The sequence below is a fragment of the Sebastes fasciatus genome, chromosome 1 (assembly GCF_043250625.1).
Source record: "Sebastes fasciatus isolate fSebFas1 chromosome 1, fSebFas1.pri, whole genome shotgun sequence".
In the NCBI taxonomy this organism is placed as follows: domain Eukaryota; kingdom Metazoa; phylum Chordata; class Actinopteri; order Perciformes; family Sebastidae; genus Sebastes; species Sebastes fasciatus.
The window spans coordinates 10,391,746-10,406,528 of NC_133795.1; the positions used below are offsets into that span (position 1 = coordinate 10,391,746).

At 40.6% G+C, this 14,783-nt stretch overlaps 1 protein-coding gene across 36 annotated transcripts in view; it reads right to left on the reverse strand.

Annotated features, from left to right (window-relative positions):
- cast (calpastatin) overlaps positions 1-14,783 on the reverse strand; it is a 46,087-nt gene that overhangs the window by 4,165 nt on the left and 27,139 nt on the right. For 9 of the 36 annotated variants that reach the window (XM_074624096.1, XM_074624019.1, XM_074623171.1 and 6 more), the window contains 27 exons: positions 13,735-13,866; positions 13,279-13,389; positions 11,665-11,805; positions 10,988-11,119; positions 10,571-10,615; positions 10,395-10,487; positions 10,202-10,282; positions 8,589-8,627; positions 6,491-6,577; positions 6,203-6,274; positions 5,914-6,006; positions 5,693-5,797; positions 5,430-5,546; positions 5,222-5,314; positions 5,011-5,127; positions 4,271-4,363; positions 4,017-4,121; positions 3,762-3,878; positions 3,527-3,637; positions 3,155-3,250; positions 2,980-3,048; positions 2,038-2,142; positions 1,763-1,879; positions 1,516-1,629; positions 1,263-1,370; positions 1,075-1,179; positions 864-956 (listed from right to left, as the gene is read on the reverse strand). In XM_074624096.1, the coding sequence (XP_074480197.1) occupies positions 864-956; positions 1,075-1,179; positions 1,263-1,370; positions 1,516-1,629; positions 1,763-1,879; positions 2,038-2,142; positions 2,980-3,048; positions 3,155-3,250; positions 3,527-3,637; positions 3,762-3,878; positions 4,017-4,121; positions 4,271-4,363; positions 5,011-5,127; positions 5,222-5,314; positions 5,430-5,546; positions 5,693-5,797; positions 5,914-6,006; positions 6,203-6,274; positions 6,491-6,577; positions 8,589-8,627; positions 10,202-10,282; positions 10,395-10,487; positions 10,571-10,615; positions 10,988-11,119; positions 11,665-11,805; positions 13,279-13,389; positions 13,735-13,845 (2,670 nt within the window). In that variant the 5' untranslated portion in view covers positions 13,846-13,866. Of the gene's footprint in view, positions 1-863; positions 957-1,074; positions 1,180-1,262; positions 1,371-1,515; positions 1,630-1,762; positions 1,880-2,037; positions 2,143-2,979; positions 3,049-3,154; positions 3,251-3,526; positions 3,638-3,761; positions 3,879-4,016; positions 4,122-4,270; positions 4,364-5,010; positions 5,128-5,214; positions 5,315-5,429; positions 5,547-5,692; positions 5,798-5,913; positions 6,007-6,202; positions 6,275-6,490; positions 6,578-8,588; positions 8,628-10,201; positions 10,283-10,394; positions 10,488-10,570; positions 10,616-10,987; positions 11,120-11,664; positions 11,806-13,278; positions 13,390-13,734; positions 13,867-14,783 lie in introns of all 36 variants that reach the window. The other 27 variants (XM_074623875.1, XM_074623658.1, XM_074623948.1 and 24 more) reach the window with 13 other exon arrangements.

The window sequence follows — 14,783 nt, forward strand, 5'->3', positions numbered from 1 at the left end:
GTTTACCTTATTATATACAGAGACAAATTAACCTTCAATTAGTGCATCATTTAAGTCATTTTGCAGTTTGAGATGTTCACATTGATATTGTCATTTCATACAATATCAAGCATCAATGGTCAATTTAAATGAACAATATCATCATTAATTTAGGCTATACGAATACATTTAGAATGATATTATAATTCAAATTGCAGAGTCAAACAGGATAATGTCAACATAATTATGAGGTGTAATTTATAAAGGATGTTTAAACTCAAAATTGCTTCAAAGTAATGAAATATACAATCCATTCGTGAAAAACTGAGGTTTGGATAACAGCAGACTAACTGCACACGACTCCTACGACAGGTTCAAAATACGAGAAAATTGGTGAATGCGGCAAGTTGTCCTAAATCACTCGCACGAGCCACTTAAAAACAAATCTGTTCATACGAGTGGTTCTAGTATAGTTTGCCACAAAACATGCAACAACACTATGAATCAAGCTCACAGCAGCTACTTTCCAAAACTTAAATTGTTGATTAACAAGGCTAAGAGTCTACAGCCAGGCTGAGAGGTTGTACTTAGAGGAAAAGTCAGGGGAGAACCGAAGTCATTAGTCATCGTCTGGGAAACATGAATGTCTGTACAAAAGTTCATGGCAAACAATCGGGCAGTTTTTCAGATAATTTCAGTCTGGGCCAAAGTGGACTGATCACTTTAGTCATTGTGGTGGTTAGAGAAATCTCCAGAGAAAAAGGCTTTTGTCTTTTAAGATCCTTAGCTAAAGTGTTTTTATTGGTTTAAGTGCGAACTTCCAACAACAAACACTCCATCAGGACTGGCGACAGCAACAGAGAGAGTAATAAGGGTTTTATTACCTTAAGATCTTCCTCAGTGGGTCGATACTCTGGTGGCAGCGAGTCGTCTCTCTCCCCCATCTTAATCAGCCTCTCTTCAACGGCCTTTTTCTCCTGTAAACAACAACACAAATCAGGACAGCTGAAGTGACTGGCAGACTTTTTCTACTGAGCACAAACTGAAAATATTCTCTCCCGTGCTGCCTATATGCTCTTGAAGCAGGTTGGTTACATTGACAATGTCTTTGGCAGGAGGTGGAGCGGGCTGAGGGGCGGGTGCGATATCTGCCAAGGTGTCTGACAGAGCATCCAGGGCGCTGTCTGCTCCCCCGGACAGCTGCGTGCACAAAAGAAAAATTCTGGTGTAACTGCAGGACTTTAGGGAGTCTAAAAGAGTTCGAGTTGTGCTTGTGTGTTTACCTCTGGGGCTGCTTGTGTGGGAGGACAAGCAGAGGACTTCACTGTCGGAGCGGCGGAGCAGGCAACAAAGTCTGCTGCCAAGGCATCCAGAGAAAAGTCTGCAGAGGGCTGAGGGGACAGAATGAAGTGTACAAAATCTCAATATCCTGTTATTACTTCTATAGGACTTTTTTTTTTCCATTGCAAAGAGGTGTGTGTGCATCACATTGTATTATTTAGGGCTGCAGTAAACGGTGCTAGACCCACAGCGTACCTGTGCAGGAGGAGCTGAGGGGGTGATGACGGGAGCCTGGACAGCAGGAGCTGATGAGGAGCATGTAAAGCCTTCAGATAAAAAGTCCAGAGCCTCAACGGTACCAACGGTGGGCTGCAGGAGGAGGGGAGAATGAAGAGAAATGATGAGGAGCTTGCTTTTCAAAACAGCACAATTTAATATACACTTTGATCATCATGCTCTGATAATAAAAAGCAGCTTATGTGTGAATTTGTCCCAGTCTCACCTCAGGTTTAGGAGCAGGCAGTTTTTTGAGTTCTTCCTTATTAAACCTGTATTCTGGAGGAATTGAGTCATCCCTCTCTCCTACAAGCACACCCTTCTTCTTCGTGTGTTCATCCTCCTATGACAAGGAAAAGAAAAGCGAATACATTACCTACCTATCCATACATTCCATATATGTGTATTGATTTTGTACCACGTGATAAGGCAACGAAATGTCGTAGATGAAGCCAAACAACAATGTGTTTTTGGCGAGTGAGCACTTTGTGTGTCCCATACCATTACGATGTCCTCAGGTCTGAGTTCGGGGAGTTCAGCTTTTGGTACGTCTTCTGGCAACGTGTCACAAAGAGCACTGAGAGCATCCAGAGACATAGAGTCAACCTGAGGAGACAACAGGAGAGGAAGTATATCATTTAACCGTGATAGTGTTGATGGTAAGCTTAAAGGGATAGTTCGGGTGTTTTGAAGTGAGGTTGTATGAGGTGCTTATCCATCATCAGTGTATTACCTACAGTAGATGACGGTCAGCACGCCCGTAGCTCGGAGAAGCAGACAGGAGTACCATCACAGGAGCAAAGCAATGTTCTGCTGTGGACGGGGCTGGCAGCAAAATGTATTTTAGCTATGCTCTTGACGAAGCCACCAGACTCCATTGAAATAACCTGTAATTTTACCTTGCAGAACACGGTGATATTGTGTGACTTTGGTGAATCCAAACTAACCAAAGTCACACAATAACACAAACAAAACTAACCGATCAAGGCAGCGATAGACCAGCAACTCCTGTGGGCGGCAAGGTAAACCGCTGAACATATTCTAAATATAGCGTACACTTAAACTGATATTGATTTCTTTAGATGGGCCTTTCTTTTAGGTCGCTAAAATACATTTTGCTGCTGGCCCCGTCCACAGCAGTACTTTGCTTTGGTCCTGTGCGGTAACTCCTGTTTGCTTCTCCAATCTTGGGGCATGCCGACCGTCATCTACTGTAGGTAATACACCGACTATGGATCAGTACCTCAAACAACCCCACTTCAAAACACCCAAACTATCCCTTTAAGCAAGTCTTTAAAAAAATAAGTGAGTTAAGCAGAAAGAAGATACAAGGCAAGAGAGGGTCAAATGCCCAATGTATTCTATTAATGCAGTTTAAACAAGAATAAATAGATATAACAGGAACTGAAGCATTTCAGAAAAAAAGTAATTTTGTATCCTCACAGTTCCCTTGTCAGTCGTGGGTTTTGCTTGTTGTGGTTTTCCAGCGCTGACCTTAACTGAACTAGGCTGCTCCAGAGGACAAACCGCAATGTCAGGCATGCAAAGCTGAGCATACAAAATAATTTCCATTTATTCTATTAACTCAGTAATGAGACATGCACACCAATAGCTTTACCTCTGGTGTCATCTTGGTAGGAGGAGGGGCAGATTTAGCTGGAGTCACAAAATCTGAAGAAAGTAGATCCAGAGCTGACAAATCCTCTACTTTGGTCTGGAAAACAGAGACGACAGCTTTCAGCGATAATAAAGGGAGGAAATCACATCCTGATTGAAACAAAGTCTTGAAATAATAGTTCGATATTTTAGGAAATAAACGTATTTGGCATCTTTGTGAGAATTAGATGAGAAGATCGATACCACACTCACTCTGGAGATTGGTAATAATCTTCTTTGCCAAATGCTACCGTCCCTATTGTTCCTGTATACATTTTTCATCTGCACCCTTCATATTTTGGCTACAGGTACCAGTAACAGATCCACAGCGTACCTGTGCAGGAGGAATGCAGCTGCTGATGGGAGCCTGGAGAGCAGGAGCTGATGAGGAGGACGAGAAGCCTTCAGACAAAAAGTCCAGAGCCTCACCAGTATCAACGGTGGTCTGCAGGAGGAGGGGAGGGGAGAGAGTGATGGATAAATCAATAACATGCCGTTATTGTTCACATTTGTACTTCGTTTGTAAGAGCGAAACACCCTAAAGAATCATTTTAAGAGCCCAGTCTCACCTCAGGTTTAGGAGCAGGCAGTTTTTTGAGTTCTTCCTCATTAAACCTGTATTTTGGATTAATTGAGCTTTCCCTCTCTCCTACAAGCACACCCTTCTCCTTCTTGTGTTCATCCTCCTATAAAAAGGAAAAGAGGTGGAAATAAGACATTGTCTGGTGAGTCTTTCTGTGAGGAGCTGACACACAAATGCTACCAACAGCAGCAGGCTTCCTACAATCGAAAGCTGCGAACTTTGTGAGTGTTTGTGCTCCTACCGAGACGATGTCCTCAGGTCTGAGTTTGGGGAGTTCAGGTTTTGGTGCGTCTTTTGGCAAAGTGTCACTGAGAGCGCTGAAAGCGTCCAGAGACAGAGGATCAGCCTGAGGAGAGAGCAAGAGATTGTGCTCCACTCATTTGTCATCCATTAATAGTTCAAATGAAAGGTCTCTTCACCAAAAGAGTGACAAGACAATGTGGAGAAACACAAGAGAGTGAAGGAAAAGCAGTGGGAAAATTCCCTGTATCTCACCTGACCAGTCTTGAGCTTGCCGTCAGTGGCGTCCTTTCCAGCAGCAGTTTTCTTACCAGCAGGAGGACAGACAGCCATAGAGGACTTAACGTTCTACACCAGACAACAGAGATGACATCAGACTTTATATTAATGGCTATCTGTAGCCGTTTATTCCACAAAACTATCTAAACCTCTGTGTTTTTAGCAATGCATGGCTCTATGGATAAGGATACGTCGACTAGTTATGGTTAGGCATTGACCTCGAATGGTTATGGTTAGGCATTGACCTTGATTAGTTAAGGTTAGGATAGGTCGTCCGGCAGCGAGTCTTGCAAGAGTATTAGCATGTTTTTGCAACTTCTGGGTTACCTTCTAGACACAACCCATTATCAGCCTCAGCTGTACTTTGTGCCTAATTAGCAAATGGTAGCATGCTAAAATGCTAAACTCGGACGGTGAATATGCCTGGTAAGCATTACCGTTATGCCTGCTAAACATCAGCATGTTAGCGTTGTTATTGTGAGCATGAGGTTAGCAAATCTGTATGCTGCTTGATTGCTAGCAGTTCCTGTTTGCACCTGGATTGCTTTGATACTTTGGGAAAAGTCTGAATGAGCCAAAATCTGAAGTCAAAAGAATGGAAGTGAAAAAACATCCTGTCCATGATGATATGGACTTTTATCCTCAATGGACAAAGCTTATCAACATTAGACCAGCCAAGAGACGCTTGCAGGAAGGGAGGTGTGAGCTTGCTGTACCGTGGCAGTAGAAGAAGTAAGTCCAGCCTCCAGAGAGAAATCATCCGACACTTTCTCCATCTTGGGTTTTTTGTCAGCAGGAGGACACACAGCCACAGGAGGAACTGCAGGTGTTTTCTACAACAACCAACGGAGACGACATTTGAAGAGATACTGTATTTCTGCTTGTATGATTTTGTCTGCTGTTACCAGTAACAGATCTACAGTGTACCTTTGCAGGAAGAGCCTGGACAGCAGGAGCTGATGAGGAGGATGTGAAGCCTCCAGACAAAAAGTCCAGAGCCTCACTAGTACCAATGGTGGGCTGCAGGAGGAGGGACATAGAGGAAAGATATATATATATATATATATTGTATATTAATACCCTGTTATCACAGTGATACTTTAAGGGCCTTAAAGTGAATTTGTCCCAGTCTCACCTGAGGTTTAGGAGCAGGCAGCTTTTTGAGTTCATCCTCTTTAAACCTGTATTCTGGAGCAATTGAGTCCTCCCTCTCTCCTACAAGCACACCCTTCTCCTTCTTGTGTTTGTCCTCCTGTAAAAAGGAAAAGCAGAGGAAAAAGACATTGTCTGGTGGATATTCAGTAATTGTTTCTAGGTGGAGATGACATTGTGTCTTGACTGTACTGTCCACTAGAGAAGCTGTGAGAAAGTATGAGGATAAGACAGTGTGGCTCCTACCGAGACGATGTCCTCAGGTCTGAGTTTGGGAAGTTCAGGTTTTGGTACGTCTTTTGGCAAAGTGTCAACAAGAGCGCTGAGAGCGTCCAGAGACATAGAGTCACCCTGAGGAGAGGGCAGGAGGAAGGAAGTTAATAATCTACTAATCTGTCACATATTGTTTAACTGCAGAAATAAGAAGAGGGACATGAGTACAAAGTATCTTGTCCACTTCATCTCACCCCATCAGTCTTGGGCTTGGCGTCCACTTTCTCCATCTTGGCTTTTTTATCAACAGGAGGAGCGGGACACACAGCCACAGGAGGAGGTGCTTTCTACAACAGATAACAGAAACAGCGTTCAAAAACAACAACTTTTCTGACCGTCCGAGAGGAAAAAGAAAAGGAGGTGTGAGCTTGGAGGAACTGCTGCAGGGGTTTGACATTTCTGCAACAGAGACACGAAATGTAGACAATAACATTATTACTGTAGCTCCTTCAGTCAGAGACTTCAAGGTTAGTTTTACTTTACCTTTGCAGGAAGTGGTGCAAAGTTAGCGGGGCCAGCAGATGAGGCACTGACGCACTCAACAGAGTCCTTTTTCTAAAAAATACAAGATGGGAATTTGTTAGACTAAGAAAGCACAAAGCCGTGCCTTCAATTTCATACAAGAATGTGTGTGTATATTCAGGGTGGACACTGTCTACAACAGACATGCCAAACTGGGAATTTTAAGTATGGACTTGTCAAGAGGGTGCATGGGGTGTAAAGGTGGAGGATGGACTAGCAGCTAAGTGTCACATGCTTGAAGACTCTGACCTCTTGCTTCTTGGGTGCAGCTGGAACAGTCGAACTTGTGAATCCAAACGACAGTGAATCCAGGGCCTCGTCCGTGCTCAGTGGTTTCTGAGATGAAAAACAGAGTGCATCACCACCAGATCTGGCACGAGTCTGTTAGTTGTGCAGGACTAAAACCTTTGGTGAGGCAGTTTTTAGCCACTATGCTCCGAGCTGCTGGAACAGTCTACCTGAGGATCTGAGAGCTGCTGGAGGTGTTGAAATCTTTAAACGTAAATTTAAAAACCCCTATTCAATCAGGCCTTTGATTAAGAATGATTATTATTTGTATTATTTTATTCACTTATTTTATTGTATTTAAGTTGTAAAATGTTATTCTATTTTATTGTTATTTTATTGTTATTTTATTAACCACTTACTTTATTGTATTTCAGTTATAAAGTTTTATTCTATTTTATTATTTTAATTAATCACTTATTTTATTTTATGTAAGTTGTAAAATTGTATTATATTTTATTGTTATATTAATACTCACTTATTTTTATTGTATTTAAGTTGTAAAATTGTATTTTATTTTTATTGTTATTTTACTAACCACTTATTTTATTGTGTTCCAGTTGAAAGTTTTATTCTATTTTATTATTTTAATTAATCCGTTATTTTATTGTATATAAGTTGTAAAATTGTATTATATTTTATTTTCATTTTAATACAAACTTATTTTTTTAGTATTTAAGTTGTAAAATTGTATTATATTTTATTGTCATTTTAATACAAACTTATTTTTTTAGTATTTAAGTTGTAAAATTGTATTATTTTTTATTGTTATTTTATTAATCACTTTATTTTAATAATATCTAAGTTGTGAAATTGTATTATATTTTAATAATCACTTTATTTTATTGTATTTAAGTTGTATAATTTATTTTATTTTATTATTGTATTAATCACTTATTTTATTGTATTTAAGTTGTAAAATGTTATTCTATTTTATTAATCACTTATTTTATTGTAATTAAGTTGTTTTATATTTTATTGTTATTTTATTAATCTATTTTTTACTTCATACTGTTTTACTACTATTACTGTTATTATAACTTTTAATTTTATTTTTATTAGAATTTTATTGTCTTGCGAGCATTGGTCTCGAATGATCAAATTGCTGAATTGTTTTTTCTTTTCTGTTGTTTTCATTGTTTGGTGTTATTTTGGGCTTGTCAGTCATTTGTGAAGCAGTTTGAACTGCACTAACCTATAGGAAAGGTGCTATATAAAGTTTGATTGATTGATTGAGATAACACAATACCAAGACAATATCACATGTTTTTAAAACTAATAATCTGATTAATTTAGGAAGAATTACTCCAAATTATGTTCCATAACAGTCACATGATCCTCCACTAGAGGGCATGCCTGGCCAAGTCAAAGACAAACAAAAGTGTAAAATAATGTAAACCAGACTGTAGAGACTATGTACCAACAGTGAAGGAAAAACACAGACACACCCTTCACATTCCATGGAGACAAAATAAACTCCCTGAAAATACACATCTGACACATAAAACAACTTTGATCTAGCAAAAATATGATAAACATCAAAACAAAAAACACAAAACTCACAATTGAGGAAAGTATCAGGGTGGAAACAGATCATGAGACACAGAGCTAAAGTCTTGCAAGACAAGATGACAAAGTGGGAGTAGGCTATGATGCAAATATGGGTGTGTTGGAAGGTCAGTAAATAGTAACCTACATAAGGGTGTATATATCAAAGTGTGTAATAGATGTATCAGTGTGTGAGTGTGCGGGTGTGTGTCTATGTGGTCGTGCGTGTTTGGGTTTGGTTGGACAACAGCCAACGAGCCTGAACAGAGAAGGTGGGTCCTGTGCTGTTTGCTGAGACAACACCCACCAGTGTAATGCAACATTCCCCACTCTAGAGGAACCAGGAGATCATACAGTGGAAACACTGCTTCCTGAATATGTGTCTGTAATGCAAGTTTAGGCTGATTTGCTTACACATGCAGGAAAAAGTTTAGTGAGTGAGTTTATAGAGAAAATGAGCGTAATGCAGGAGGTTGTGACTTCACTAAATGTGGGTTTTGAAAGGTTCACTTACAGGAACGTCCTTGGGTTTGTAATCGGCAGGAGCAGGAGGCTAGGGAAAAAAATAGATTCATTTTACATTAGAATATGAATGCTGATGTAATTCAGGGAGTCAACAAATACTGCCTTAAGGAAATAGTTTGGGTGTTTTGAAGTGGGGTTGCAGTAGGTACTTAACCATAGTCAGTGTATTACCTAAAGTAGATGAGGGTTGGCGCGCCCCCAAAGCAACGAGGCCGGCAGCAAAATAGATTTTATCCACCTAAAAGAAAGGCTCACCTAAAAAATCAGTATTAGCTTAAGTGTGCACCATATTTAGAATATTTTCACAGGTTTACCTTGCCATCAGACAGTTATACAGTCTATGTTTCCGACGGGGAACCGAAGCCGTTATCTATGCTCTCCCCAAAGCAACCAGACTCCATTGAAAAGAAGCGTAATTTTACCTCGCAGAACACGGGAGTTGCTGGTTTACCGCTGCCTCGATCGGTTAGTTAGTTTGTGCTATTTTGTGACTTTGGTTAGTTCGGATTCACCAAAGTCACACAATAACACAAACAAACTAACGGATTGAGACAGCGGTAAACCAGCAACCCCCGTGTTCTACAAGGTAAAATTACAGGGGTTTTTTCCAATGGAGTCTGGTGGCTTTAGAGAGCATGGATGGATACAACAGCTTCAGTTCCCCATCGAAAAGAGCTTTCTGATGGCAAGGTAAAGCAGTGAAACTATTCTAAATATAGCTTACAATTAAACTGATATTGATTTTTTTTAAGTGGGCCTTCCTTTTAGGTGGCTAACATACATTTTGCTGCCGGCCCCGTCCACAGCAGTACATTGCTTTGGTCCTGTGTGGTAACTCCTGTCTGCTTGTCCAAACTGGGGGCGTGCCGACCGTCATCTACTGTAGGTAATACACTGACTATGGATAAGTACCTCATACAACCCCACTTCAAAACACCTAAACTATCCCTTTAAAGGCTCAGATCACTCAGATTATAAAAAAAATCCCCAACATACTGTATTCCCTCATTTCCCTCTAGTGGTATGGGACATACAGATAGTTTGGGCTTTATGAGTCCAGGTTTTGAGATATCTGTCTCTAGGGCTGAGTATCCATTTCATTTTATTTAAAATATTTGTGGGGGCGCCCTGGTAGTTCACTTGGTAAAGCGTGCACCCCATGTACCAAGGCTCAGTCCTTACCGCAGCGGCCCGGGGTTCGAATCCAACCTGTGGATTGTGAACAACTTTGCCTAAATAAAACAGCATCTTATTTTCACAAAAAGCCCTTCTAGGGACAGGTGTTGCAAATTAGCATCCGCGTATGAGATTTGACACTCAGCCCTATTCATCTCTGTCCCACACAATGGAGGTGAATGGAGTTCTGTTTGTGGTGGTCACAGTATTGGAAAGTGACATTTCAAAACTTCCCCTTTTGGAAATGCTATCTAGAATATAGATAATCCACAGACATGACTGTCTGTTTTCATAGGAACCACTTCCTACTGAAGAAATAGTCCCTATGTATATATAAAACGTGTTGACAGTGAGGTCTGTCAGTGCCGGTGGCAGTACGCCAAAGCTGATTAGTGAAGAAGTGACAAAGAGGAGGGGAGAACTGACCATATCTTCAAATCTGTAGCCTGGAGGCAGCGTGCTGTCATGTTCTCCACACTTCGGAGGCCTCTCAAAGGTGATGCCAGGCTGGGACACATGCAACACACACGGTCACTCACATGCTGCAGCTCAGTGTTATCACATACCAGCTAAGTTTATATACACACACACACACACATGCGTGCACACTGTGCTGTACCTCTATGACCTCTGGCCCGGTGTATACAGGCTGTATGGGTGCGACAGGATCAACTGATGGCAGTATGCTGGCCAGGGCATCAAATGGATCCACCTGCGCATGCAACACAACTCAGCACACTGGAACAAGCAACATGCTGTTCAAAGCAAACTCATACTGCTGCACTAAGTATTTACCTCTTTGGCTCCAGTAGCTGCTACGGGAGGAACCTCCACCTGCACCTGCAACACAGATCCAAGATCAGTGCACACACCTCGACGACATGAAACACACCGACATTGTTAGTGTGGTAGGATTTACAGTAGGTGTGATTGTGCTTTTTCCCAAGAAACAGCACTAATTGATCAATGTGCGCCAGGTCAAACCTCCCTTTTCCTCATGATATCGTCCAAAAAGAATGTAAAATGTGAGATTAAGAGATATCTCCCCAAAGTCTGACACCAATGAAGAGCCTCATCAGGCCCAGACGGTACAGTAGTGGTCTATTCAGTCAGAGCACGATGACAATATCCAATGCAATATATCCATTAATAGTCTACAGACAGGAAATACACCAGACAGCCTCCACCCCCGTTGGTTTCAGGATCGTCTACCTTTGTTTGTGTCGGTTTAGCTCCCTTCGTCGCCTGCACATTTCCAGCCACAGCACTGGCGACTGGCTTGAACGTTTTAGCAGGATCAACTTTATGCACATCAGCTTTCACTGTTGTGGTGGCAGTGGTGCTCTAAAATACAATTTGATGCTATTAAAGCCACGTCAAGTACAATTACAGTTGCATAAAACCAGTAATATACCCAAAGAAACAAAATAAAGACAGAGCAGTCCGGAAGAAGAAATCCTCCACCAGTTTGATGACAGACATTAGTGTCAGCAGGTGCAATGAAACCAGAGCGAGAAGACAAACCAACAGACTGTAGGCAGACTGTCCTCTACATTTTGTTTCCTCCCACTTACTCAGATTTCTGATTTATGTGTGGTGTTGTAAGTGGACAGGTGTGCAAATACAATAACAAGGGTAGGCATGCTGAGCAAAGGGCTGCACTCCAAGGTGAAGAACAAAAGTCCTTTATACTTCCCAACTGGTCACTGCCAAAGTAGAAAAGAAAGAAACTCCCAAAGCGAGCAATGTCCAAAGCAAGATTGCTCTCAGGTAAAGAAAATAAACCTGATAAGAGTCTGCGACACAAAGAAGATGTCGCAGAAAGAAAAGCCTCGATATGTACACCACCAGGAAGTCACGATAAAGAAGCCTGTAGCAGTCGAGTCTACCTGGGCTGCGCCTTTGGGTGACTCTTTAGGTTTGATCACAGCAATGGACGCTGCGATGCCGGCGGCCGCAACCGCAACAGCTCCAGCGGCATGAGAAGGAGCCGTAGCTGCGGCTTTGACTTGGGAGACAGCAGCAGTAGTCTAAAAACACGAAGCCAAATGATTACTCAGAAACACAAAGATGATATATTCACAGCACTTCTATATCTAGTAAACATATTGACAAGAGATGTGGACAATATTTTAACAGTGTTAGTGGAAACAGAGCAGGAGAAAATGTACAATGATCTCTGGTCAGATCTGCCACTGTAGTCTGACTAAAGTAAGAACACACGTTTCAGATGTGCTGAGTTATCAACCACTCAGGTCTACTGAGACTAATCTGACCACTGATCACTGTGTATGGTGCTTTTTCAAGGTTTAGCACATTTAAAACAAACTGTATACTTTACAGTACTGCTGACCTTTTGCTGAACTCTCTAAATTGATTTCCTGCCTCCTAGGCCACTCCCAAGAACCTTGAAACTTGCTTGATATACGTAATGGCAATGCAGCAAGCAGAGGAGGTTTGGTGTCACACTATCTGAAATGTGAGTCAGCTGTTTAGCTTCCTATTCAAAGGCTATGCTATTAGAAAATTAAATCTAAAAACCTAAAATAAACCAAAAGAGAAATACTGTAGCAATAAGCAATACCATAAGCACAATGCCTAAAGCTTATTTCATTTGCATCATTATGTTGTATGTTCGTGATGATGTCATTATGTTATGCTACATGCGGAACCTAACAAAATTATCAAGATTCCTTTACTTGTCATTTTTATGCTCCACATAAAAACTAAATTGTGTTTCTTACATTCACCACTCAGAAATTCAATGCAAAAACAATTGGTGAAAATTATAAAGTAATTAGCTAATAATTATCAAATTGCCTTTGTACTTGATCTGCTCATAAAAATTAGCATATCTCAAAAATGTAAAGATGTACCTAGCTCAAACAACTTAATAAGTGTTACAAATTTTTATTATTTTGTTCATGTTTCTACATTTAGAAATCTTTTGGATCAATATGTTTTTGTATGTTTATTTAGTACCATTTTATGAAAAACGTGTAATTTTAGTGTCCAATTTTTGTATATATATTTTTTTTAATTTATGACACAATTTCAATACTTTTATCAATTATTATGATTTATTGACCCTATGTAACCTTTTAGCCTAGGTTGTGCAGATTTTAGGGATATGAAGCATTTGAAGATACTCCGAGAAATCGCTTCACAATAAGCAAAAATACCAACGTAAGCACTGCGTTGGCATTTTTGGACCATTTCTATTACAGAGTTCAAAGGGTTAAGCAGCTGACACAAATTGTGCATGTTGGAGTTTCCCCATCAGCACATGGCTCGACCAACAAGGACTCTATTCACAAGGCATTACAACCTGACAACAACATAACCTCAATATAAGGTCATGGTCAAAATAAGGTTGATACAAATGTTCAAGTACCTGCATGCTGCCCAGCTGGTAGAAAATCTATCAAAAATGATCAGCAGTAATGTAAATAAAATGAAAAGCACCGAGCAGTGCTTTCTTCATGAGGACACCATTACAGTACCTTTGACATCTCTTTAGGACCGCTCCTCGCCCCAGCTGATGTCATGTCAACAAAGGTAGACCCAGCGGACGACATGTCAATAACAGTAGCACCTGCCGGCGTAGTGTTAGTCTACAAACCAAGTGTTTAAAGAAAGTCGTGAGAAAGTTATTCAGCTCCACAGTCTGTGATGAGCGTTCATCCCAAAGCGTGATGATATGAGAGCTCATTAATGTGACACAGCAAGTGTTCAGCTCCTGAAAGGTCAAGATGTTTGAGAGAAACCGCACACAGAGGATGTAAATGTAGAAAATGTTTTGCAAAAGATGAAAAGGAGATGAAGCCAGTGAAGAAGAGACGTGAGCTGCCTCATGATGAGCAAACGCTCAGAGTGTAGAAGGAAGGAGCGGTTCATGTTACATCACACCAAGCAGCCAAAAGCCTCCAGGTTTATTTAGTCACCCAGAGTCCGTCTACCTCTGGTTTGGCTTTTCCTGCCGTCCCAACTGAAGCACTTCCTCCTGCTGTGACGCCACTCCGTGTGGCTCCGCCTGTTGCTGTGGTAATCACCCCAGGCTTTGTAGCCATGGTGGATCCTGATGATGCCTTCTGCAAAGCAGCAGGTGTGGAAAAGTTGATCATCTACCTTTATTACAGCTCATTGGATGCTTGCATTGATTATATAGTTGTTTGTGGCAATTGCTAATGTATTTACTGACTAAATTAAATAAATTTTTAAAGAAGCAATCCATCGATTTTACACACAAATGTCAGTTTACTGTGAAAACCGCTGCATAACGGGGGCTTGTACACTACAAATTTATAACTCAAAGCCTGTGTCACAAACAGGTGGGTGTTTGTCAAGTAAGGAGCGTCAAATGATATGATGCTATTGGTTGCATTATGGGAAATGTACGATTAAGTGGTTTTGGAGCTTGACCTTTTGTGTTTCAGTAACAGGAAAGATCTCCAACTCTGATATTTTGTCTATTAACTTCCTCTCGACAGGTGGAGGTGGAAATGTGTCACGTTCTGTAAATTGACATCTGCTGCTTGTGATCACCTTACGCCTACATTTCAGCAAATATCTGACAAACTTTATAACATAACGTACAATGTGAAGGACTGACAGAGCTATAAGAAAATCAGAGACTTTCTACTACAGCAGCCTGATAAACATCGACAGCTTGGCGGCGTGGTGACTGGTCAGTGTTGGCATTTGTGTTTCATTATGTCTTTTTTCTTCATTTAAAACACAGATTGAACAGTGGAGACTCATATGGTCAGGTACACTATTACACACACTCCATGACATGGGTTTATTATTGTGTAACAAGCTAATTATATTCCAAATTGTATTTTCATTAAAACATAGTTGGGTGAAAATATGTTTTGATTTTAATTCATCCAGACCAAAATCATCTGGTTTGGTGAGTGTTTGTGAAGAATGTAAATAATGTTAATAACTTAATTAACTGAATAAATGTGCTGATAAGTTAGCATCAGAGCGCTTTTCACAACAAAAA